This window comes from Phocoena sinus, chromosome 2, assembly GCF_008692025.1.
Source record: "Phocoena sinus isolate mPhoSin1 chromosome 2, mPhoSin1.pri, whole genome shotgun sequence".
NCBI classification, from domain to species: domain Eukaryota; kingdom Metazoa; phylum Chordata; class Mammalia; order Artiodactyla; family Phocoenidae; genus Phocoena; species Phocoena sinus.
In genome coordinates this window covers 141,602,300-141,629,361 of record NC_045764.1, presented here as the reverse complement: position 1 = coordinate 141,629,361, position 27,062 = coordinate 141,602,300, and the positions used below count along the sequence as shown (strand labels likewise).

General features: G+C 44.9%; 1 protein-coding gene across 5 annotated transcripts; it reads left to right on the top strand.

Annotated features, from left to right (window-relative positions):
- The first annotated feature begins 2,920 nt into the window (after positions 1-2,920).
- Positions 2,921-26,553, top strand: MAX (MYC associated factor X). Of its 5 annotated transcripts, XR_004348500.1 has the most exons (6): positions 2,921-3,197; positions 3,928-3,954; positions 11,362-11,469; positions 23,663-23,786; positions 24,267-24,351; positions 25,036-26,553. XR_004348500.1 is itself a non-coding variant. In XM_032622994.1 (5 exons), exons 1-5 carry the CDS (start codon positions 3,162-3,164, stop codon positions 25,221-25,223), a joined length of 489 nt encoding a protein of 162 aa, XP_032478885.1. In that variant the 5' UTR covers positions 2,922-3,161; the 3' UTR covers positions 25,224-26,553. The 5 variants fall into 5 exon arrangements, 4 of the variants coding, with proteins under 4 accessions (XP_032478885.1, XP_032478887.1, XP_032478886.1 ...); XM_032622994.1 differs by lacking the exon at positions 24,267-24,351 and having other exon boundaries at positions 2,922-3,197; positions 23,657-23,786; XM_032622995.1 differs by lacking the exon at positions 24,267-24,351 and having other exon boundaries at positions 2,926-3,197.
- The last annotated feature ends 509 nt before the right edge of the window (positions 26,554-27,062 follow it).

The window sequence follows — 27,062 nt, the reverse complement described above, 5'->3', positions numbered from 1 at the left end:
GCCGAATTGTAAAAGAGCTGAGGAGAAAATGGAGATAATCTGCCCCCCAATTTGCTGTCCCCCTCCTCCCTCATCAGAGCTTTTTCAAACTCTAATGTGTGTATGAATCACCTGAGCATATTGTTACCATGCAGATCTGATTCAGTAGGTCTGGGGTGGGCTCTATATTTCTAGCAAGCTCCCTGGTGATGTGGATACCACTGAACCAAACTTGAAGCAGCAAGGGGTTAGATTGGGCTGCCCAGTGCCAAGGCCCGGTCTTGATAAGTGCTTTACCAAAGACACTCAAGTGTACAGATATAAAAATGAATTCTTAGGGTCTTAGATTATTATTCACATCAGAAAATTACTAACAAGGAAAACTAGAGGAAATTTCTTCACTAATATGTCTAGTTCTGTCCTACATATGTGCCTTCCTCATGAAGGTCCCTTCACTTGGGTCACTTAAAACTTACTAGGATTTTCTAGTTATCTTTTAGTTATTATTTCTACTTTAATTGCATTAGGCCCAAGAACATGCTAAGATCACAGTCCTTTGAATTTGTTAATATTTGCTTTATGGCTCAAAGCATGGTGAGTTTTTGTAAATGTTCCATGAGTGCTTGAAAAGAACATATTCTACAATTGGGTGCTTATTAACTGGATTGACAGGTCTTCATATTTTATCAATTACTAAGAAAAGATGTGTTAAAATCACCTGTCTCTCTACCTGGAAAGCCTTTCCTCCTCACCTCTCCTACTTGCCCAGTCTTCCATCCAACAACTGGGGACTCACGGTGACCAAAATCTGACCCAATCTCTGCAGATCCAGTCCTTCCCCTCGTGGAGCTGACAGTCTAAGAAGATTTACCTGGTCACCGACACCTCCCCTCCTCACCTCAGACCTAGAAATAATTCTCCCTCCTCTGAGCTCTTACATCATTCACTGCCTGTGTAGCTAATTTAACACTCAGTCTGTCTTCCTTGCAATTATTTGTGTTCATAATTTACTCCAGCTTTTAGACTCCACATGAGCAAAGAGTTTCCTATTTTCTATATAACTGCTTCATTAAAATTATTGACAAACCATAAAATTCACTCTTGTAAAGTGTACAATTCAGTGGAAGACTATCTTATTTATCTTGGCATCCTCTGTAGCAGGGGTCCTCCATCTTGGTTGCACATTGGAATCACCTGTAGAGCTTTAAAAAAAAAATACTGCTACCTGGTTCTCACCCCCAGAGGTTCTGACTTAACTGGTTTGGGGTGTGGCCTGGGCATCAGAATTTGTAAAACCCCCAGAGGGATTTTAACTTGTAGCCTGGGTTGCCTTATAGTGCTTTGCACATAACTGCCACTCAGTAATTGTTGTAATCATGAATTAGCCCTAGGTACCAGCTAATTAACTCACTCAAGAACTACCTTCCCTGTCTCCCTTCTAGCCCAGCAGCTCCTATAATGATTTGCTTATGTCTCTCTCCCCCACTTAGTGTAAAAGGAAGACTGAGACAAAAGCATTTAGAAAAGATAAGTTTACTTGCAAAGACGTGCTGACTTCAGTAGGACTGGACCACTGAATAAGAAATACCACAGATATTTAAAGGAAAAATGTAAAGATTACCATGTTTACATTTATCTCTTCAGCATAGACAGTATGCTCACATGGGAAGATATGTCACAAATGACATATTCCCAAATTTCTGTATTCAAAAGTCAGGGATAAAATAGTTTTCATTAGGGAATCAGTAACTGATGGGAAAAACTCAAGATTTCATTCATTCTGGACAGCAGATTTTAAAAAGTAGTTCGGATACTTTGTCTTAGGGTTGAAAGTGTCTTATTATCAGTAGTATTCTTCCTCCTGTGGGACTTGATGTACACTCTTAAAATGGCAGCAGGGCAGTCTCACTTTTGTTTCCACAACCGTGAGCTTCATGAAGACAGGGTCCGTTCCAGTCTTAGATATTACGGCATTCCCGTGCTGGCACATGTTGGACGTTCAATATATATCAGTGAAATGGATACGATCACACCTCGTGCCACAGTACTTAAATAAGATTTTAACTGGATAGGGAGCTGCACCAGTTTTCCATTTTGATACTTTTCACAATTCTTAATTATGGTACTCTGAACTGGGGCACTCCTCAAACTGCTTAGACTACAACAAATTCAGAAGGAGCTTTTATTTCCACGTAAACGATTGTTGAGGGGCGGTTGTCTGTGAATGGACGATCCTCACGTGACTAACAAGATGGTCACTCCCGGATGAATGAAGACACGATTCTCGTGGCTGGGAGTGATCCCTCAGCGAGGCCGGTCATCTTGCCTATCCTGTAATACCATTTAACACCTACTATTGACACCTCCCCATAGCCAGATCCCAGAGGTCCGCGTGGGCATCCGGAGCCGCGCCCCCAAGTTCGCCGCAGCAGCATCCCCCCAGCAGGGGCGTTACGCCCCAGGGCGCAAGGCAGAGCGACTCACACATCTAGAAGACAGAGTAAAGCCAGTCGCACCAAGGAGAGGCAGCGTTATTTAGGCAGGCGGCTACTCCTCCAGAGCTTCCACCCTGTCCCCTGGGCCCGGCGCCCGGCGCTCAGCCTGTGCCCGGCTCCAGGAGCCCCAGCTCCCTCCACGTGTCCTGTCTTCCCAGCAGCCACCTCTGCTGCCTCCGGAGGAAAATCTCCTGACAACTCGCGGTCTGCGGACTACGACTCCCAGCAGGCACCGCGCCGCTTCTCTCTCCGCCCCCCCTCCACGGGGCACGCAGGCGCTCTGGGCTCCGTCAACAAGCTGGGCTGGCGACGACTGTTTACAGTTCCTTGTGGGATTTGTAGTTTTTCTGGAGCTAGCTGGGCTGTCAGTCAAAGGGACAAGAACTACAAGTCTCGGCGGCCCCAGCGTGACGAGCCTGGTCACGTGGGAGGGGGCCGACCGGGCGTGCGTGCCGCCGTTGATCCGGTGCTGCAGTGAGGAGGTGGTTCTCGCCCGTGTTGTGTGTGTGTGTGTGTGTGTGTGTGTGTGTGTGTGCGCGCGTGTGTGTGTGTGAGTGAGTGAGAGAGCGAGTGAGTGAGTGTGTGTGTGGGGGGACTCGGCTTGTTGTTGTCGGTGACTTCCCCCTCCCCTCCACCCCTCCCCCTTCCCCGCCGCCGCTGCAGTGGCCGCTCCCTGGGCCGTAGGAAATGAGCGATAACGATGACATCGAGGTGGAGAGCGACGTGAGTCCTGGGGCTTCTTCCTTCCCTTGCGGGTTGTCAGGCGGGGACAGCGGCCGGGGTTCTCAGCAGGGCGACGGCGGTAGGGGGCCGGGCAGCCGCCGCCTCCTTCCCCTTCCTCACCCTGGGCCGGGACCGCCTCCGTCGCGCTCCCGGCTCGCTCTCCTCCGGGCTCTTGGCCGGAGCGGCCTTCTGGGACTGGAGGTGGGGAGGAGACACGCGGCCTCTGGGACCCCCACCTCCCCCGGTGGAGGAAGGTGCTGCGGCCTCCCGTTCCCACCCTATCCAGTTCAGGATCCGGGGGACAGGGACGGGGTGCGCTCGGGATCCCATTGTCCGGATCCTGGGGAAGGGCACCGCGCTTAGGACCTGCTCCCTCGGCCCGCGACCCGCTCCTCCCGTGACCCGCGGCGGATCCTGGCTGGTGAAGGAGGGCGGAGAGGGCTTGGGAGTGCCCAGACGCCCTGAGCTGGGTGCGAGGAGAGGAGGCAGTGCTCTGGACCCCCTCCCTCTGTCCCGGGTCGGATGCCGGAAGGAGGGGCGGCGCTCGGGACCCCCCTGCCCCGCTACCGGATCCCGCTAGGGGGGATGGGAGCGTGGGATGGGGAGGGGGGTGTAGGGCTGACTCCCCACCCGCCGCTTCCTCTGCCGCCGGCATTTTCTTTCTTATTATTGAATGTGAAGTGTAAAAATAACTTCTATATTTTCTATTTTTTTCTCTCTCTTATTCCAGGAAGAGCAACCGAGGTTTCAATCAGCGGTACGTCTCCTACTCTCCGTTTCATTTTCATTTCCGTTCAATTCTAGTCCTTTTTGGGGTCAGAGAGAAAAAGAGATCGTTTTATTACTTTTAATATTGTAGTAAACTGTCCTGTTAATCGCTAAGGTGAGGTGGGGCCTTGTTCTGGGGTTATAGGTGGGGGCGGCGGGCTTGCGAACCTCATAATTCTAGGTTCTCAGGTGGTGAGTTTCAGTGACTATAGGTGAGTGAGAATTTGTATGCAAGGAAATGAATCCTGTAGGTTTCCGCTGGGGGCTCTAGCTGTCACTATAGAAGTGGGAAATGAGAAACACATCATGTTGAAGTAAATTGTAGTATTATTTCAGGGAAAAGTGGCCAGATTTACTTAGGAACAAGTAGGTTCTAAACCGTATCTGCATAGTTGTGTGAAGTTGAAGGCACATGCAGTAATCAACCTTTAACCAAAAGTCACGTGACTGCTGTAGACCTATGGAATCTAGCACAACCTGGTATTATTCTAATGCAGAAATTGGAAATGTAGAGGGGCCAAAGGTTGAATGTGAACGTGTCACATTCAGCTGCTTATTGTGGTCTGACTATATTTGAGTTGAAGGAGCAGTATAAAGACAAAAAGAACTGTTGAAGAAAAGTGGCACTGTAGAGAGAGGTTTGTCAAGAGGTGATGGTTAAGACCATAAGGTGTTGTTAGTAATTTCTCAGAGTTTGGATATTAATGTTCTCAGTGGATGGTTCTGTGGATTAAGATAGACACAAATCTCATGTCCTTGGAGTCTGAGATAGTACTATGGGTGTTCCATGAATAGATTAGAGGGAGAAAAAGGAATAGAGACAAAATAAATCAGAATCAGAGGAGAAGAGAAATGAGTAAACCATAGCATCTAACATTTGACAGATGGGAGCAGTAGGAAGTGTAGAGAATGAGGGTCCAAAATTTAGATGTCTCTAGGGGGCCCAGGCAGTGAGATAGTCAGGAATAGAGAGCAGAGGTGAGGACTGGGGTACTAGAGAGCACATGCCTCTTCTAAAAAGGCAGTCACTAAAGTCCAGTGGGTTGCTGTTATGTGGGAATGAGGGCTTAGTGTTGTCTTATCTTCCTATTTTAAAAGAAAGATTACAAATCCAGACTTTGATGTTATTTTTCTGATTTTTAAAATAATGTATGAGACAATCAAGTTGTTTAGGGGCTTGTTACAACTTGCCAGATGCCACTTTGAGACCTCTGGTCTAATAATTTCATTATCACAGGATAAAAGCAAGCCCTCTTAATCGTACCTGCTTTTCATTAGAGCACAGATTCTAAGGTTGTCGAAGGAATTAGGCATTTAGAAAAACTTTACTTATGGAAAGCTGATATTTCCATAAAATCCAAGAATGCAGTTGTTCCAGGGGTTTTAAAATTATCCCTGGGTACTAGTCACTAAAAAAGAATTTGTTTTGTTTTATTTTTCCTTGAAGTATTTGAAGACAATACTTTGAATATTTGAAGTATTGTCAGATACTTAATATTTATACATACGTTTGAAAATTAAATTCCTTTTTTTCAGTTACTGTTATCCTTAATAATGTAAACAAGGAATTTCATGTTTGGAACACAGTCTGTTTAAAACATTTTTTTCCTCCAAGTCTCCGGTTGTAAAATCTGCCCTAGGGCTTGATCAGGATTGGAGGGTAGGGATTGTTTAGGCTTCCTTTGAAGAATCATTATTTAAATTGGAATTATATTGGCTTTCCAGTGAGATAAGGATTTTCTTTGTGAAATTTTGGCTTCCAGTTCTTGAGCGCTTTCTGCTTTTCAGAATGCTCGTCCACTTGGCTGTTGATGTAAATCGTTTTATTAAATTATGAAAATGTCCCCACTCTCCTAGAGTGCTCATCTCATTGTCTGGTCTGGAGGCTTTCAGTTCGCTGTTAAGGTACTTAGGATTTTTCCCTTTGATTTTGGAGGGTGGACACAGGGAGTGGTTCTGACCCTTTGTTTTTAATTTGACACATCTACTTGCTGAGACATTTAAATATTATCTGTTACAAGATAATCACAATGGCGTAGAGAGAAGAAGCAATAGACAAATTTCATAGCATATCAAGCAATTATTGTGAACACGTAGGGTAAAAAGGATTTTTTTTTTCTGTGTAACTATGTTTATTTCCTGACATTTAGTATAGATAAATATATATATTTTTTAATTTGGGGGAAACTGTTCTTAAGCTTTGCCTTCGTTCAGAAAAGGGTGTGGACTGTGAACAACCAAATATTTAGAACTGCAAAAGAACTTTTAAAAAGTTATTTTGAAATGGTCCTGTGGGTCCTAACATAAAAAGAGGTATTCATTCATGTTTTATAATGTCACTACAATAGCTACAGCCTTACTACATAAGAAATGTAGGATACTCAGCAATAACAGAGTGAGGAAGTGAGGCTAACAGTAACAGAAAGTGAAACTGATTTGACGAGTATTTTTTTCTGTTGCCTCAATGTGAACAGAAAACAACTTCTCCGGTGACCAGTAAGCTTTGTTAAAGGAAGTAACCCCAAACAATAATTTATATTATTAAATTCAATATGTCTCAGAATCCCACTGATATTATTTTATTTTTATTATTTTTTTGGAGGGAAAAAGTTGCATTTCAAAGACAGTTTTCTGGGGCAGGTATATTTCATTCAAGGTGATCTTTGTTTTATTTCTGCTTGAGATTTTTTTTTTTTTTTTTTAAAGAATGAATGTATACAAGAAACGTAGGGTTAGTGTGTTAGTCGGAAGCCTAAGACCTTTTTCGGCTTATCCTTCATGACAGCTGCACGTGTTTCAGTTACAGTATATCTTTGGCGGGGGGGGGGGGGGGGGGGGGGGGGGGGGGGGGTTAGAAACAGATTTGTACAATTCTGTTTCTGGACCTTTCTGGTATGAAATATTTCTAACTTCTCAGAGCTCTTTAGAAATTGCAATGTGTTCAGAAGGGAATGAGCTTGGTCACCTTTGAGATGGGAATTTACTCAGGAAGCTACTGTCTTTTACCTGGAATTAGTTGTGTGGCGGAAGTGCTACATGATACATGTACTTTGTGTCTGCTTAGAGTGTTGACAGTAATGTGGATGCCAGGTTGGGTTCCTAAAAATACCTGTTGAAGGGTGTTCTTATATTTAAAAGTCTTTTTTCAACATTCCAGTAATGGTAAAATAGTTGATCAAGGAAAATGGGTATAGTATGATGGCATATTTGGATGATAGCGTTCCCAAGTTTTTTTAGGCACCAAGTGATTCTTTTGAATAGCCTGGAAAACACATGTATGTATTGGATTTTAAAAATGTATACCAGGCAGTCGGCTTCAAACAGGAGAGGTGTTGGGAAGTTGCAATTTATATCTCCTATTAAGGACTTTTGTGAATTTCTCATCCTAGCTGCCCATAATTTCATGTTGCAATTTTTATGTTGATTAAAGTGAATTAAGTTGCTTAGAAATTCAGTTTTATTTATCCTATTTGCTTCCCATCAGAAGTAGTAAATAGATCTTTTCTGATGAGAATTTTGAGCCTGTGTATTTCCAGTGTTAGTGTTTAATAAGAGTAGCTTATTAAGTAATCGTAAGCAACACTATCTTCTTTCTAAAATATAGCCTTTAAATTTCTTAAAGGCAGTAAATGTTTACTGGGCAACTCTAATTCCATATATGGTGGGAGTTTTCTATATTGGAATTGAGAAGATTCCCCTTATAGATGGGGTTAGGTGTCACGTGACCTGCAAGAGAGGGCATTGCTCTGGAGAACCTTGGTCATACTTGAATAATGGATCATTCATTTCACCTTGTGATTTGCCTACCTAGAACTTGCAGGAAATAATGCTGCTGACTGATGTAATGCCTTTAAGGAAGATGTATTCTCTATGCATTAAGTTGGAAGGAAATAATTTAAAGAGATTTCTTCAGTTTTGAACAGCCCTCCTTAGCTTGAATGACCTACTGCCAGTTTAGCAACTTCTTGGCTAAGAAAATAACATTTGCCTTCAACATTTAACAACACTTAAGATAACATGTGCTTGTTAGTGTCAGAGATGGACAAATTGTAGGTGAAGATTTTTACTCTGGCTGCCAGTATGGAAAGTTTGGTGGAAATAATACTGAGAGGCTGAATAAAAACCTTGGCAGAGATGTCAAAGCTGGAATCGATTTGGTGTCGGAGTTCCTGTTGAGCATCTGTGGGCCACTCTTAAGATCACACGGCTCTTTAGTATTTCTGTTAGCCTAGGATGCCCTGAAGGAAGGGTTGTCTGCTGGAAACTGCAAATCCAGCGTACTTAAAGAGTGACAGCATCCAGCCACTGCTCCTGTAGGATGTATAGGGGAGGTATTTGTGGGCCTGCTGTTCAGCCCAAGAATGTTTCTGTTGTCTCCTAGAATTTGGTTGGTATCACCCGTTTTCATTATCAAACATCTTTCTTAGTATAGCTGAGAGAAAGCTGACTCATCTGAGTTGAGCTTTATTTGTTCAAGACACAACAATTGTTTGGCCCTTCCCCACCTGTTGTTTTTTTTTAAACTAGTTTTGAGTTTGTGGGAGGATCTCAGGTGCCTTAAACTGGGAGTCTTCAAATCTTGTCCCTTTCAAAAAGGGTTGCCAGCAAGCAAAGATAGTTAACAAAGCAGTGATAAGCCTGAAAACTGGCCCTCCATTTGGATGAGTAGCGGGGGAAGGGAATTCATTCGTCTGGACGTTTGGAAATGTTTCCCAAACAGAATTCTCAGTCTTGTGTAAAGGTTTTTCATACATGTAAAGGTCTTTCAAGCCACTAGAGGTATTATTTAGTTCAGAGTTGCCTGGAATTAGGCAGGTTAGTTCTGCATGTTTTTAACTTGCTCTTTAAAATGAGGCTGGAGAAGAAGAAAAATGCATCATTGCCATTGTCTCTGAGAGCCTTAAAATGGACTCCGGTTAAGTGTAGCAGCTTGGGGATGGACATGGCAGCAGGGAATGGTCTAAGATTCCACTCTTCTGCTGGTTAAATTGGGCCTGGAACCACCACAGAAATTCCATCCACTGCTTTGAGAACAACAGTCCCCAGCCCAGGCTTTCTACCAGGCAGTGGACTGCTGCCTTTCCTTGTTGAGCCAACTTCTCAAACTTGGCTGGCTTCCCAGATGAGAAGCCAAGATTTCTGCTGATGGTCCACAGCCAAGTTCACTTACAATCCTCTAACCGAAGACTTGTCCATTTGAGTCCTTTCAGGGCTCAGTGAATGGGAAGGGGGTAGTGCATTGTGGGGATGATTTTGGTGTTAGATTATACTTAGCTCCACCCTTCTAGTGCAGGCGTGAGTGAAACCAAGTCCAACTTGATTCTAGCCATTTGAGATTTGCAGGGCTCTCCCAGAAAGAAAACAGACAATTAGAATTTTATTTGTATCAACAAGAGGGATTGTGGGTAACTGGTGTCACTGCTTGTGTGCACAGCTCTTAAGCTGGGAGGAGGGCCAGGAATCAGGGTGATTTAGTAGACAGGAGTATCTTGGGCTGCTGCTGGATACCAAAGCTGGGCGATTATTTTGCACGTAAATAAACCATCCTAGGGAGTGTGTAGCAAACACAGGAGAGACAGATATGTGCCAAATGCCATCTCTCAGCCCGCTAAGTCTTTAGTCTAAGACCCAGCCAACTTACCTATGTATCAACAGATGACTAGAGGGAATGGTAAGTTAGAAAAGGACTAGGTACTTAAACACGTTTAATTCTTTCAGGCTCTTCGTACTGCTGATAGAAGGAACCTGCACTTTTCCTGCTCTAATGCTGTATGATACCTTCCTCTAGCCTCAGGTTATCTGATCATTCCCTCAGTTTCCCTGTAAATTCCACATATCCCTGGAGTTCGGCAGACACACATTTTTACAGAGAATCCAGGCATAAGATTAGGAGAGCTTTAGAAGTGTTCCAGGCATCTGCCCTGAAAATGAGTGCTATGCCATGGAGAATCATGGCTGTGATGGGAACCATGTTTCCAGTTCAGCAGAGCTACAGGTGAGGTGTTGTGCTCGAGAGACCAGGAAGTGACTAAAATTACCACAGCTGCTCACAGCCTCTTCCTCTGTGATGACTCAGACTCTTAGGATTAGATACTAGAATTTCAAGTCCTTTCATTCCTATAACTCTTGTCTCTATAGACTTTTGTCCGAACATCTTGTCTAGTATAAAGATTCATTTGAGGCATTCTTGTGCTAAGCCAAGTTATTTACTCCTGTAAAAATTCCTGGTGCTGTGTCTGGGTAGATTAAAGCTACCTGAACTTCCTCTGTACAGACTTCCTCTTTAGGTTAGCCCAGTGCAACCTTGTGTATTGGGGGTAAATTCTCAGAGTATAGTATTTCCCATAATTCCCGGAGTGCAGATGTGAAGTTCGTGCTTTAGGTTAAGTGAGCGTTTGTGCTTCATTGGAGGGACCGCCCCTTTAATGGGGACCTGCCAAAGCTCTCTTGCAGTGTTCTCCAGCACTGTCACTTCCACCCGAAGCCAGTGTATTTTGCCACTGATTACTTGGCATCTCTGTCCCTCTCCAGCTGATTGTTCTTTGTGATTCTAAGCAGGACTGGATAAGGAGTTTGGTCTGTGGGGATTTAGATACCGCCAAATAAGCATGATGCGCCACAGGTGCCTGAGGAGGTGTATTGAGAATATGTGAGTGTCAGAGGTTTACTGTCTGAGGACCGCCTTTCTGGCAGCCTGTGTGAGGGAAGCCCTTGGCTGAATATCACCTTAGATGCACTTTAAAAAGTAGGAGCTCAGAATGCAGTTGGCGTCTATATCAGCTCTGTCATAATGATCGCAGATTCATGCATCTGGGTTTTCTAGAGGTTTTAGTTTCTATTGTATGATTTGGCAAGAAGGTCTTAAAACTAGTACCTCTTAGCGAGCTGGAGACCAGAGCAGACTCATGGTGATGGATGGTTTCACATGGAAAGAAACAGTGCACCAGTGACCTAACTCCTTTCCTGGGTACCCACCGTGGGGAATCTCTTACAGTGGGGGTGATCACATCTTATGAAGGGGCCCACTGGCAGCTTTTCCCTGGTCACCTCCCAGCCATGGACTGGCGGCTGTTGTGTCACATAAGTAAGTTGTGGGAGAAAACTGATGCTGCAGGAGAGCCACACCTTGTCCCCATGAATAACTTTTATTTTACTTATGCATGAACTGGATGCATCGAGCTACTTTGGATGTTCCTGTCGAAAGCCTTGCTCACCCCTTTCTCCCCCTTTAGCAGAGCCTAATTCTGGAGACTCCTAACTGCCCACTTCGACAAATCCTTCCCAGTCCAGTCACCTGGGACAGTGCTGACAGCATATACTTCCAGGCTGTACCCATTCACCTGTACCAAGCAGAAGGACTGACATCACTAATGTGCTCTTTCTCCCATTCTTCCAGGCTGACAAACGGGCTCATCATAATGCACTGGAACGAAAACGTAGGGACCACATCAAAGACAGCTTTCACAGTTTGCGGGACTCGGTCCCATCACTCCAAGGAGAGAAGGTGAGTTTATTGAGAAAGCTGATTAGCTCAGCCACCACTAACTTGGAACTCACTGTGGGGCTTAGCAGGGCATTCACCTTTCTGGAAAGAAATGGAGTCAGCGATATTTGGGTGACACGGTTTCCTTAATCTTTGATTCTTCAGAGAGTCATCACACATCTTACCTACTGTAGTTCATCCTTAGCAAACGATGTCAGATGTAATGGTGCTGCTTGTTAAGACATCAGTAGGAGCTCTCTTTTAAAATTAGTATTATGTATAATAAATTACTCATTCAAGAAATTATAACTATAGAGTGTAATATAGAGAGTAGCATATAGTAGTTTGGGATAATGCTAAGGATTCCAGAGGTCAGTGATTCTCTGGACCTCCGTGAGAATTCATTTTATATGGTTCGAAGTGAGTACTTATTTTAAATGAAACTTCCCAGGAATGTATGTGAACCAATCTGGACGCCAGTGATCTCCCAGTCCAACAGTTATTATTTCAAAGGCATATAAAGAGCATTTTTAATGTGGGACTTGAGTAAAGAGACGTGTTCATACGAAATGGAAGAAAAAATAACTACTCTTCTTCCACCATCCCCCTACCCCACTGGTGGCCTTCCAGAAACTGTTTTCCCTGGAGAGGTAGGCACCAGCTGTTTCTACATTTGCAAAACAAAGTCCGAAGCTTTGAGTAAAAAGTCTGTGGGTTAGGGTCACTCCTTGGAATTTGGAGAAAATATGTGTTTGCACAGTTTGTTCCATCCTTGACACACAATATAACTGGCTGCTCTCTGCAGCTATTCAGTGTATAAGTGGCAAACTTGGAAGAAGACCTGTGTGTTTTTGGTTTTTGGTTCAATAATGCAGTGTTAAAGAAGCAACCGAAAAAAAAGGCAACCGTTTTAAGAAAAATTTTTGCTTTCAGGTGGGCTTTGAATGGCTTTCCAGATTTAGCTCTGTGGTAGGAGTCCTGGTTTTGTTTGGTTATCCAGAATTAAACTTGGGACCATTATGGTTTCATTTTATTTATACTGCCAGTCTGGTAAGCCACTTGCTTTATATGTTATCTAAGGTGTGGCTGTGTGGCTATAAAGGATGGGGTAGGTCTGACCTTTATGCGAAACATAAAATAGGCCATGTAAATGCCTAGCATTGCAAAACCAGAATTTGCCCTAGGTTAGGCCTACTTAGTGTGCACTTGGCTTAATGGCCTTGGACCAACGTGCTTACCTGGAATAACAACATTCCTGGATACAACACTGTTAAGCACCACAGGAAATCTTTATGATGGGGGGAGAGGCTCACACTTTAGTCAGAGTACACATGTACAAAGGATTATCTCTTGTGTTTGTCTGAACTATTGACAGTAGGTGCTTATTCATACGCCATGGTATCAATTAAAATGGCTTTGGTGAAGTAAATGGACAAGAGCTACCTTTTTCTAAGTCTCACATCTAATCAGGAGTGGCGCCGGGGCAGCGTATCCCAAGAAACGGCCTGTGGATCACCCCCATCAGAATCACTACTGAATCTGTCTTTCTGGAGGCAGGCCTAGAGATATGTATTTATAACCTGCAGTCAGGTGATTCTTAGGCTTTCTTAAGTTCAAGAACACTTTGGGAGAGGTCAGTCTTAAGAGCTCAACTATACCTTTTTCTTTATCCAGTCTATTTTACATTGTCATAGCATTCTTCCTTAAGTCCTTAAAATCACATTACCCTAAATCCTGTTGTCTCCTTTCTTCAAGGAAGATGACAGTTTGAATTTGGTAACCTTACAAACCAAACAGTTGTCATTCTTTGTGGCCTATTCGTTTGTTCACTTACTCCATTCAGCAGATACTTACTGGGGGTCTGCTACATACCAGTCATTGTCCTAGATATTAGGAATACGGCAGTGAACAAAGTAGACAAAAGCAGAAGCTCTTAGTGTGGTGAGGAAAAGATAGAAAATGAACTAATAATTATATATATATAGTATGTCAGATAAGTGCTATGGAGAAAAACAGGGAAGGAAGGGTTGCAGTTTTCATTAGGGCAGACAAAAAAACACACTGGCAAGGCAACATCTGAGCAAAGACTTGAAGGAAGTGAAGGAAAGAACCATGCATCTATCTGGTGATTAGCATTCCAGGCCAGGGAAGGCGAGTGGAATAGTCCAGGGGCAGGAACCTGGGAACATTCCTGGGCCTGTCAAGGAGACAGAGGCCAGAGTGGCTGTAGCAGAGTGAGTGAAGGGACCATAGCATGAGATGAGGTCAGAGAAGTCGCACGACTAGGGGAAAGGAGTGGTCGAGGGGCCAGGTTTCTTCTAGCTGATCAAAGCCCCAGTGGAAGTTAACCAGGTGCCTTTCTGATTTCAGAATGCTTTTGTGTGTTCCAGTGCAAATGTTCATGTTGAGCGTGAATAAAGGAAGTAAGTGGCTGTTAGCTCTGGTTGAACCCCAACCCCTTCCCACTAAGTTCCACAATCTTCATTATTTTCCTTCCCTGCCAACACTGTTTCACAGATGCTGCAGTGAGTCTAACAGAATACTTTGGTCTCTCAGACTTCCTAGTTCTCCCTAAATGTTGCAGTTCTTTTTAAAGTGGTATTTGAACCAAAGGGAATTGAGTAATTCTTGATTTGGATTGCAGTAATTAAGGTTCTGACATTATGTAAATAATCATGAAATGATCATTTTGCCCTGTGAGTTTTGGGTGTGCTTAGATCAGTTTCTTGAAGCAAAGGCCCCCAGTCTCCTTTGACTTGTTCACCTTTATGTTCCAGGTGACTTCTCACTTAGTATTTGGATTATCTGTCCTATGTGTTCTAATAAGCCTTTTGTTTTTTAAAGAGAAACTAATACTGATTGAATTGGATCCTAACCAAGAATGGGGGGTACTTGTACTAAAACAACAACAACAAAAAAAAACCCTTTAAACGTGAGACTCAAACTCTATTTATCCTTTGTTCCCTATATTTCTACTATAAAATGGTCACCTTTTGCTTAAGTAAAAAATTCAGTATTAACTAATATCTGTATTGCAATGTAAAATGAAATCTGCACACCAGTTCTCTGAGGTGAGTACTACACTATTATAATTGGACAATTACTACTGCTAGGGCTCCTGCCATCCTTAATGTATCAGAGATGAGGAAACAGGCTCAAGATCAGTCTATAGCTGGACAGGGACTAGAACTCAGGACTGCTGGTTGCCAAGTTCAATCTTTCTACCACACCATAGGGGTAAACAATTTAAGGATATTTTAAAGAAATCTTGCTTCAATTCTTATATCTTGTCTTTATATTGGGAGCTTCCCCTGGATAGGGTCAGTAATCTTGGCAGTATGTCATACTAGGGTTGCTACTAAAATATTGTCCCCTGAAGTAGCATATGTAGACAACACCAAAGTGCAGAGTTAAGGGTCACTGAAAGTTTATAAATTTGTCTGAGTCCACGTAGCTGTTCTGAGAAATAGATCATTATAGTTGGCAGTCCAGCTGGGTTTTGCCATAGGTCACATTGTTCACAAGTAGTCTCTTGAACTCTTGTTGCCTGAGCCTTTTGTTTCCCATAGTTTTTCCGCTGGACGTGGAGCCCACAGGAAAGATGGTCAACCAGAGTAAGGGCAGGAACGTCTGTGGTCCCACTTTTCAAAGGAAGACATTAGTGTTCTTGAACAGAATTATTCCTTGTTTTGAGGGTCCTTGGTTGGGTGCTAGGGAGTGTTGCCCAGTGGCTTGCTGGCACTGAGCTCATGCTGTTATGTGGGGGGCAAACGTGGTGGCGAGCCCATCAGTCTGCCTTTGCGTGGGGCTGGAATTCTGTGCCCACCCCCGGTGAGTTAGCCCCAGCACCTGCACCAGAGTGACTGTATCCAATCACAGTGTCTCCTTAGCATGGCTGACTTTAGTGAAAGAAGGTTCTGTTTCAGTCGTGCCATATGTAGCTGACCAGTGGTGTATAGTAATTTTTCATCTTCTAGGTCTCTTCCTAAATGCTTATTTATCATACTTAATTGCTCTCTCAGGCAGTTGTGCTCTGAATTTCTCCTTTCTTGATAGAGCTATGTTATGTTAAAAAGAGATTATAACCTAAGATGAAAATAAAGAAGAAAAGTGTTTCTTCTAGTCAGCAAGTAAGAGTTCTTATGGTCAGTGAGTCAGTCCCTTTGTTTTAGGTGAGACTATGAAGGCACTGCCTCTGCCGGCTGCTGTCACAGACTCCGGCTCGTGGTAGGTTCCCAGAAAGGAGCTGAGGAGTGAGAGTGCCAGAGGAAACGGTGGGCTTGCTCAGCTCTGACGAAAACCGCCACAGCCCACATGGTTGTGCTCACGTTTTTATATGTGAGCACCGCAGAGATTTAAGAGGTTTAATGCATGGTGTCTACTCTTGAGGATCTTGCTCTCTTTTTGGGGGAGAGGATTATACCTAACAATTAACAATAATAAGATAACATGCTGAGCATCAAGTAAGAGGTTAAAACACTGAGCTAATTTGTTTCATCTTCGTTAAAGCCCAGTGTCCTTAACAGGTAGATGTTGAAACCAAATAGCCCCTTATACCAGGGGACATAGTAGTTCTTACTGCTGAAGGTCAGTCTCCCTGTTAAACTCACTCAGCACTGTGACCCGGGCTTATCCCAGGTGTAACTGTATACATATTTGTGTGGTTACTTGATGACTGTCTACCCGTCTCCCATACTACACTGTAGTAAGTACTGAAGGCAGGGAGAATATCTTTGGTCATATTTCTTCCCTTGGTGCCTGGCACACAGTAGGGAGCAGAGCGAATGTTTATTGACTGAAGGAAGGAAGCCCTCTCTCCACCTGGCCTTGTTACACTGGGAGGAGCTCACTCTAGTGGACACCCTTTAAGGCAGGCAGTTCATTCAGCAGCAGTGTTTCTGCATCATATCTGGGCTGCTAAAGGGGTTGTCTTTTAAATGAAATGTAAACTACAGCCCTACCCATTTCACCTTATTATTCAACAGGGTTATTACCTGGCCAGACTCCAACTTGGGCAGTTCTTTTATTCTTAAATTTTCTACATCTTAAGTTGTTGTCCATAGTTGTCCAGGTCTCCCTTAAGCTCCAGGCTCAGCAACTGTAAATGTACTGATTCATTGAATTCTTTGTTTAACTGTATTTTTGCACTGCCAGAGCCTCCAAGGGCTTTTCAGTGCCCATCAAGGTAAGGACTGGCATTCCATGTTCTCTGAATAAGGTACCCAACTTGTCCTCCTGCTTTTTCTGCTCCTTCCCTTACTGTGAAGCAGTGTACACCCTCCTCTGTTTCCCCAGGAATGTCATCTTCAGGTTTATCTTAGTTCTTTCCTTCCACCAAGGTCTCAACTCCAGCTTCACCACCCAGATGACATTGGGGTTTCACAATGAAGAGACCCACTTACAAGGGCTCCCCAGCTCCCCATGTTTCCTGCCCATGTGCCTTCCTGTGTTTCTCCCCAATGAGGCCTCCCCTGCCAGTCAGTCTCCACCTGCCCATTTTCAAGGGCTGTATCAAATGCCTCAGCACCCTGAGAACACTGGATTATCACTCTCCCTGACACCCCACTGGCCCTTTATGGGGCCTCTCCTGTGTCTTCCTTTTTTCTGTGACAGTTCTTATCACCTAACTGAAGGGTGCACTCCTTGAGGGCAGAAGCTTTGTCCATCCTTCTGGAAGTCTCTGCACTACAGAGTAGGGGAGGGCTCACTCCCATAGAGAGATTTGAAAGAAGAGGAATTGGTTACTGGGCCTTCCCTCCAGCATTTCTCTTTTCTTTCCCCTCTAACAAAATTGCAGAAACTTTGGAAAAATGGGAAGAAGAAAAACAGTACTTCCATTCCTCTAACACAACTACAACCTTTCCTTTATTCTAAGACAAGTGCTGTCCAGTGGAATTTTAATGTGAGCCACAAATAGCAGGTAAAATTAATTTTAATGATATATTTTATTTAACCTAATATACAGAAGTAAGTATGACTTCCATATATAATCAGTATAGTAAAAATTACTAGTGGGATATTTTATATTATTTTCTTGCGCTGTTTTGATAATCCAGTGTGTGTTTTATACTTACAGCACATCTCAATTCAGACTAGTTACATTTCTTTTTTTTAATTAATTTTTATTGGAGTATAGTTGCTTCACAATGTTGTGTTAGCTTCTACCACACAGCAAAACAAATCAGCCATACACATACATATATCCCCTCCCTTTTGGATTTCCCACCCATTTAGGATACCACAGTGCATTACAGACTAGTCACATTTCAGTACTTATTAGCCACCTGTGGCTGGTGGCTATTGTGCTGGACAGTGCGGTTCAAAGATGCACTCTCCCCACCCCACACCCCATTTTAACATGACTGAAATTGGGTGCCATCTTAAAGTGGATGTTAAACAAAGCTCGCCCCTTTTTTTCCCCTCCCCCGGCAAAGGCTGCTCTTAAATCCATGTGTTTACTGATGGAGTCTAGGAGACAAGAGAATAATGGTGTTATCTATCTGTGTATCCCCTCTGGTCTCTTCATACACATGCTTTTCATGGGTAAAGGCTATAGCTTGATGCTTTCACATAACGTGCCCTTTCCCCAAGTGATAGAGTGTTCATATTTAGCCATTAGGCGTGTTTCTTTTAACCATTCAGGTTACCTCCAGTCTTTTAACTTTATAAATAATGTAGTGATGACATCTTGGTGCATGTAGCTGTTTCTATAAAACAGATTCCCAGAAGTTGGATTGCTGGGTCTAGTGGTAAGAACATCTGATTTTTTGCTGTATGTTGCCAAAATGCTTTCCAGGAGGATTGTTTTCATGTCTTCTTTCTTTTCTTTCTTTCTCAAGCAAATTCTAAAGATTAGTCTTTTGGTATTGCTTTGAGAGTAGCAATTTTACCACCACTGGAATTTTTTTTTTTGGAGGGGGTGACTAATAGGCAAAAGGTAGTAATTAATTTTGTATTTTGTTTATTGCCTGTGAGATTATATCCTTTTCCGCATGTTTATTTACTAGTTGTATTTCTTCTTTGAGGAAACCCTGTGCTCCCGTCCCTTGTGGTCAGAGTTTGATGGGGAAATGTCACACCTTCATTTCAGACTACCAAGGGCTCAAGATAAAAGAATACAGAGTTTGAAACATGATTTGTGTTGACCCTTAAACAAATGTCTGGCTCCCAGCTTTAATCCCTTAATGGGGCATGATAGCTCTGCCTTCCCCTAGTAATCAAGAAAATGGTCCTTTGGGCTTGGAAGGGCCAGGAGCAAGAAGCCTTTGAGGGGCCACATGGCTGTGCTGGCTCTGAGCCCACAGCCTTCCAGCCTCCCTTGTTGGCATTGATGGTGGTTCCATTTTGGAATGAACTACTTTAATACAGACCCGAATTTATTGTGCTTTGATATTTGTTTCCAGAACATGGCTTATTCAACTGAAAATGTACACCAGCTTTGCCATAGGCCTCCCTTTACCTTACTATGCATAGAATTTTGTGCAGGTTTCAGAAAATAATGGTTTTATTTTCTTTAAAATAACAAAACATGTCAACTGGTGAGTCAGGCAGTAGTTCTTTTTTCATTCCCCAGGATGTGGCGTTTTGGTTCTTGGCAGAACCAGGGCAGCCTGGTAGGATCTGATTTTGACAGGAGGAAAAAATGATAAATACAGCAAAGATGACTGTTTCTCAGGTCAGCATTAGGACCCTAGGGAAGAGCAACGGTGTTCCTAATGTTAACAAGCCAGTACGACTCTTCTCTTCCTCACCTCTCCCCACCTGCTTTCTAAACAACTTGGATTTTTGTCTAAACAAAGATTTACAGCTCCGGAAATGTGTGGGACTCTTGCCCTATATGAAAAATTTTGAGAACCACTACCTTAAATGGGATTTAATGACCTTGGATGTCATCCTAAGTGTCAGTGTTAACTACTTCAAGAATCATTTGGGGCCTTTAGGTGCTAATTAGAATCAGATTCTTGGGTTTGGGGCCTCGCGTGAAATAGGTAGTTGATGCTTGCTGCAGCACACCAGGTGAGTACACTCTGTTCCCAAACAGAGTTCTGTTCAAGTGGGTGCCTCTGGAGGCTGGGGTGGCCCTTTCCTCCATCTCCTTGCTGCTCTGGGCAGGGATGCAAACAGGCCAGCAACTGCGTACGCGCAGGAGAGGTGGCACAGGAACCGCTGGGTCCCTCTGCCACGCTGGGTCTTCTCCGCTGTCCATTTCGGGTTTCCCCTTCTTAGGTAATGAAGCCAGAGCAGTGCGGGGGGCCAGTGTTTCCCCTGGCCCAGGCCGAGGTTCAGTCAGTTCTTTCAAGCTAACTTGCATCTTCTGGCTTTTCTTCTGTATTTGCTTCTTCTCTGCTAGGGGTCACTTTGAGTTTCACCTGCCTTTAAAAGAAAAAGAAAAACAGTCTTCCTTCAATGCTGCTGTTACTACACGCTACTTTTTTTCAATTTCTTATTTTTTCAGCCTCATTCTTAAAACCAGTCTTCATCTTTGCTTCACCTTCAACTCACTCCTGCACCCATTACCTGTGTGAAGATGATTTACCTAAAATCACTCCTTCAAGGAAATCACCCTCAACAGGCTCTTCATTGACATCCTTATAGACAAATTGGGTGACTTTCATAGGACTTTTCTTCCTGCTCAGACTCTCCAAATTCCATTGATCTTCTTCATTAGTTCCACAGCCGCCTCTCTGGTCCCAAAATAGGGTGTCCTGGAGGCCTGGGTTCAAATCTTGACTCACTGTTACCCACTGGTTATGTAATATCAGGCAAGTTACAGCTCTGTGCCTCAGTTTCCTCATTTATAAAATAGGGGAAATAACACATCAGAATATTGTATGAGGGTGCCTGGCATTTAGTAAGTACTCAGCTGCTGCCATTATCATCATCATTTGTATCGCTGTGTGCAGCCGTGGCTCTGGAACGCGATTGGGCAAGGGCGTCCAATGTCCTTTTGCGTGGCTCCCAGAGGGAAAGAGAAGCCTGACTACCGCTGTGCGATAAACTACTACCCAGAAGGCCCAATGCCTTTTCAGTGCCCTTGGCCATGGGCCATCCTGTGTCCAAACCATTAAAGAGATATGTTTCTGCTTAGAAAGGCAGAATGAGAATTGGTACCTTCTAATTGTAAAAACTAGCAGGAAAGAAATTATTCAGGTCCTTACTGGGTACCCAAAGGCAACAGTCAGTCTGTGGACATGTTGACCTACCAAGTGTCATCTGCTCAGGGACACTCACACGAAGATTGCTGACTTAGCCAACTGGGCACGGTTTAGAAAACAGAAACCAAAAGCCCAGGGCCACTCCATAGTCCAGGCTATAAAGCCCAGGGTTCTTGCTGGCTTCATGTCTGCTGTTCACAGTATAAACTCATAAAGGAAAGGGCCTGCCCACACCTTAACCCTGTGGCAGGTCACATGATCTTGCATGGTTTGTAAAACTGGAAGAGGGGATTTTAGTTGAGTCTAGCATTTTCTACCTTCAACCTTTTGCTTTTTCTTCGCTGGACTAGATGCACATGTAAATTTGGGGGAATTCTGTATTTCGTACTTTAAATTTTTTCTTGTGGGACTTCTTGTTGAGTACCCTGGAGGGGGCAAAATAAAGTTAATTGAACCATGCTTTTGGACTTAGTAAGTGAGGGTCAGGGATACCCCAAGTGGCCTAGGTGCTTCTACTTAGGCACGGGGGTGTGTGGAGGAAGGGCGGTGCTTATTAGCATTCTGGAGGCCTCGTGCTGGGTTTATTCCAATCTAGCCTTCTATGGAGACCTCTTGATCCCAAGACACTGTTTTCTGAGCATCTATGAATTTTATCTTTATCCAAAAACTGCCTTGAGGTGGAAAAACTTCCATCTCTCGTGGCATCTTTCTCTTTGGTTTGTTGTGCTGTGCTTACTTCTCCCTTTTCACTTCGTGGTTTCACGTATAAATATGTGAAGAAGAAACTGGAAGCGCTCAGGCTGCTACTCAGTGTGGTCATTTGTTAAAAATTATCTCTGAACATTTGCAAGCGCCACCAGGGAAGTCCGCAAGTGCTCTCTTGTTCAGAGATTTTGCTTTTTTCCCTTGTGCCAGATGCAAATGAGGAGTTAAATAAGGGTTAATGTTGCTTTCTGGGAACAACAGTTAGTTGAAAAAATAGACAAATATAAAGAGAGACTGGGATGTAAATATGCATAACAATTAGATCAGTGTTGGAGTGCATAGAATTTAGAAGGCTAGGTGGGATCTGAGAGAACTTCTTATCAGATAAGGAGTAGCCACGGAGAGAAATACTGTGTCTGCAGTCACAGAGCCCATTAAAGACAGGACCTAGGAGGTACCCGTCTCCTGGATTCCTAAACTCTTCTCCCCACTCTGCCACCTATCCCACAATACTTGTTTTTAATCCCATCTCTAGTGTCCAGAGAGGCAGGGTATTTTAATTAGTCCCTTCTAAATATGTGCCCACCTTTTTTTTTTTTTTTTTTTCATTTTATCACCTAGTAATTAACCCTAATAAGTCCCCTTTGGCAGAAATGGGAAACAGCTTCTGAAGCGACCTTGTAGCCAGAGTTGCAAGCCCCCGTTGGTAGGTGCTCTCATTCTTTTCTACATAAGCTGACTTACTCCACTAAAGAAATAGGCCTGGTCCTGTCCCCACTCTCATGCCCTTGCTTGTGCTATTCTCCCTGCCCAGAGCAACCTTTCCCACAGATTCCACCTCAGTCTAACCCAGGGTTCACTGGTTCAGATAGGAGCCTGTGTGTGCAGAGCCGAGGCTAATGCTTGGCACTCAGATGGTGATCACCCCAGCCAGAAGCCATCTTTCCCATGGCCTTTCTAATCTGTACTACTCAAGTTACACTTGTTGGTACTGCCCTGTGATTTGTCTGTATATAAATACATTTATCTCCTCAACTAGATAGTAAGTTAGCTTCTGGGCAAAAGAAGCCATGACTAATACATTTTGTTTCCCCACAGTTTTCGCTCCGTGCCTTGCATGTAATTAGCACCAGACAAAAACGGTTGAATATGAACAATTTCCCTTTGAGGAGGTTGCCTTAAGGATGCTATAAGAGGAAAGCCTGGAAACTCTAGTACTTGTGAGAACTGGTGAATAAACCCAGGCCTTCCAAACCTCTCTGATACCCAGCCCTGCTGAAGTCTATGAGTTGAGATTGTCAGAATATACTACAGGTGGATTTAGTTTCGCTCGCCTGAGTGTGGCTGTTTTCTTTGCCACTTAAGAAGCTTTGCTGCAGTTCAGGTGCCTGAGGTGCCTCACCACCATACTTCGGCTACTAGACTACCCTGCCTTGAGCTTCAGTTCTTTTGGCTTTGTACCATTCCACCAGTTCAGCTGGTTGGCTGCCTGGCCATGAGTAACTCTGGCCATGTTTGCAACCTGGAGGGAATCTTCCAGGTACTTTTGACCTCCAGGGGCCGAGTAACCTGACATCCATTTTATTAGCTCATTAACTTGTTCCTCTGACAGGGCAGTGCCTAGGCTACCCACAGCCATGTTAAAGGTGTCGTGGCTTCCTGAAATGGCCCAATCTCACGCCCTTCCTGTGTTGACATCAAGCTCTGACAGCTTTCACAAAATTCTCTTTAGCCAGTTAGGCTGAAATCATGACAAAGCAGCATGGCTCACTTGGAACTAGTTAACAACGGTCTGAAAGCTTGTCTGAAATCTAGGACCTTGATGAACAACATTGTACCCATTCCCATCCTGAGCCACCTCCAGCTGAGATCTTGATCTTGTCTTTCTGGACCAGCTGCCTGTAGCCAGGCCCTAGCAGAGAGTGAATGGCCCAAGGTCTCAGTTAAGTAGCATTTTAATGTTTTCAGAATAGCCTGGCTGAAGACATGAAAGCAACCTAAAGAACCAGAGCGGGTGGGCAGGGTATAAGTTCAGGAGTGAGTTGGACCTGCGTTTGAATCCAGGCTCTACACTCTTTTATTTTGAATAAACCAGTAAACTTCTCTGAGCCTTGGGTTCCTGGTGGAGCTACCTCTCTCAGAGAGAGCCAGTGAGGTAAGCTATGTAAAGCAGCTGGTGCCTTGACTGGTATGAACAAGATTCCCGATAGCACTTACGCTGTTTCCTCAGCCTTGTGCCCCCTGACCCTCCTGCTTCCATTCCCTCATGCCGTCTTTGCTGAAAGGCATGGTTTCTTCACTGCGTGGACTAGGTCTTTATTTTGTCCCCTTTGCTTTTTCTCATATTGCAACAGGCATCCCGGGCCCAAATCCTAGACAAAGCCACAGAGTATATCCAGTATATGCGAAGGAAAAACCACACACACCAGCAAGATATTGATGACCTCAAGCGGCAGAATGCTCTTCTGGAGCAGCAAGGTGAGCAGCAGAGCTTGTGGGGCATCTGGCCCTGCTGTGCTCCAGCCAGGTCAGGGCTTCGCACCCAGGCCTGCTGAGTCAGAACCAGTTACGGAGCGTGTGCTCCTAAGCAGCTGTGGCCCTGCTTCTTGGGCCTGAGTAGTCGAGTGTAGAGCCATCCTGAGGAAGGCCCTGAGCCCTCGGTGAGGGAACAGTGGAGTATAGGGGTTAGACACTGGAGACTTTTTTCTGACCTGCTCTCTCTCCCCTTCTTGGGGCTCAGGTGCTCTGCTTGTCGTAGGGGTCACACCTGGCATCAGGTGTCTCAAAAGAGCTGTGAGGTCCTTGAATTGGAGTGTGCTGTGTAAGCGCCACAGAGACTCCAGGTGTTCAGGGACAGTGAGCGCTCCCCGTTGTCAACGGTAGTCCAATCAGGGCAGCCTATGGGCCAGGCCCATGCTGTTCTCCAATGCTCACATCCGCCTTTTCCTACAACCACAGGGGAAAGCGAGAGCTGATCAAGTTCTTTGTTCCTGGGGAATTCACTTCTCTTCCTCCCTCATGGAAGATGCAAGTAAAAGGAAATGCAAGTAACCACCTGGGTTAGAACACCTCAAATAAACTAAACTAAAATAAATGGGCTGACCTTCCAGGCTCAAGATGAGCTGAAACGAGGGCTGGGCAGCGGGAGGCGGCAGCGGGTTGGTCACCGGGCCGAGCAGCCTGCATGTAGGGGCCGTGTGTCGGAAAGCCCAGGTATTCTGTGTGTATTGGTGACTTGCTTCCAAGTGTCCAGCTTGTCTTTCCAAGTGGATCTTGTACATGAGAGCTAAGCCAAAACTTTTCTTTGGCTGATACATCTTCTGTCATCCTTTCCTGTTGATGTGTGGCCTTCACACCCTTGTGGAGCCTGGCGTTGCCAGGCCAGCTTCGCTGTTACTGCACCGCTGGGTCCCACAGGGAGCTCGTGCTCCTGTCTCTGTACTGGGCTTCCACAGCAGGACAGTGACATCACAAGCCTTCTCTTTAGGGTTGGGTGGCATTGCAGAGTGGCTGGCCGCATCCACTGAGCGCTCAGCTCTGGCTGGGAAAGGCAGAGGGAAACGAAGTGTGCAGGTGGAACAGCCACCAGAAGGGAGTTACTTATGAGCCACCCTGAGCCTCGGGGGCCAGCAAGCCCTTCGGAAGAACAGGCTGGACCCTGACCTGAGACTCGGTTACTCCCCCAGTCTCCAGAAGGCTATAACCCGCTCGCTTGGTTGCCTTTCAGTCCGTGCACTGGAGAAGGCGAGGTCGAGTGCCCAACTGCAGACCAACTACCCCTCCTCAGACAACAGCCTCTACACCAACGCCAAGGGCAGCACCATCTCTGCCTTCGATGGGGGCTCAGACTCCAGCTCGGAGTCGGAGCCCGAAGAGCCCCAAAGCAGGAAGAAGCTCCGGATGGAGGCCAGCTAAGCTCCACGGGGCAGGCCAGCAATAAAAACTGTCTGTCTCCTCCATCGTCTTACCCTCTTTTCAGTTCATCTTTAAAACCCTCAGAACCATTTAAGAGACTCTTTTTTTCTTTTTTTTTTTTTTTTTTTAATTTTATTTTTACGTAGAAGCTCTTGGACAACAGCTCTCGTTCTCCTTCCCCATTTCCACTATTTTTTTTTTTTTTAACGTTTCCCTTCAGGGATTCCCTGTCCCCACCAGGAATATTCAAACCAAAACACCCCAACTTGGCAGCTTTTTCTGTGGAGGACAGACGGCCGGCCAGACCTCTGAGCACATGGTGTCCTGACCACCCACCAGCTCCTCCAGCCCTGCCGGGCTCATGTGCCCCGGGGACTCCTGCCCCTCCCAGGCCTCTCCTCCCGGGCCACCCTCACCTCTGTTTGATAGACTTTGTGAATCTGTGGACTGCTCTACTTTAAGAAGATGACCAGTTTGGAGTAATCAGAATTATTCCCCCTTCTTTTTAAGGATTTTTTTTTTTTTCCCCTAAAAGGCTATTTATCGCTCCTGTTGAAAGACCAGAGATCCTTGAAGAAGTTTGTGGTATAAAAGGAAGTGGGGACAGATTTGCAGCGCAGAGTCTTTGGCCTGTTTCACTCCTGCTTCTCTCAGCCAGCCTTAGGGAGGGCCGCGTGACACTCGTGTGGTTTGTTGGGGGACAGCAGCAGTGAGGCGGTAGCCACCAGGGGGTGGGAGGGGGTGGGACGAGGAGGGAGGGTAGGGTGGGGTAGAGGTTTTGTATTGAGGGCCAGTGATGATGTTTTGATATTTATTTCCTGCTACTGAAATTTGAATCTGAGTGAATTGTCCCTATTTCTGATGATGTCAGTATTGCAAAACGACAGATTCATAAAGTAATGATCAAATCTTCCTTTCTTTCCGTGTGTATTTCTAAGAAATAGAGCCAACTGATTTTCTATGTAAATACCAAGAGCGGTTCACCTCATACTAAACCCACACCCCAGTGCAGACCCCTCCCCACCCTCGTCCCTCTCCCCTTCCAGCTGTCCTGGAACCTGTCCCCATTATGTGATCCAGCCCTGGTTCTGGCTGCGGTCCGCAGATCCCAGTGAAGGGTTTTGTGTGTTTAGGCCTCATTTCTTTGTCTTTTTCCTACTCTGTTCCTGGCATTTGCTGATTTCTAGTGTATACTCTGTAGTCTCAGTCTGTGTTTGATTCCATTCCATGGAGATAAAAAGTATGTTGTACATACTGCTGAAGAATTGTCTTGCAAGTTAAGGCTTCCCCTTTACTATAAGACTATAAATAAAAACTTATTTTATCCTTCTTGGTGGTGGTGTCTTCTTGCCCCGGCAGAGGCCAAGATATCTTGGTAGAGGGAAGCACCCCCTGGAGGCCGCTGGGCCTGTGTGGGAGCCTGAGAGAGGAGCCTACAGGCTGGGAGCGACCGTAAGACAGAGTGGTTCCCTTTGTGCTCTAAGGGCTCAGTGCAGCCTGGGCAGGGGAAGGTAGCTAACCCGTTGGTGGTGACTTCGCTCATTGGATAGAAGCTTTTAAGGCTCCAACAGGGATGGGGTTACCCAGGGCAACATTTCTGGATCCAGTTCCTGCTAAATAAATGACCCTTGGGGAATTGGTAGCCCAGAGCTGTGAGTTTGGGTTTCTCCTGGTAACGAAACGTCCAGTCCAGGGGTGGCTGGTATGCTCTAGGACTTTTCAGTTTCTAGAGAGTTCCGACATGGTAATAGGAGGCAGCAGTGCTGCCACGGGCTGGAAGTCAAGGAGGCTTCAACAGCATCCAGTTAGCTCTACTTGGGCTAGGGACCAACACCGGCC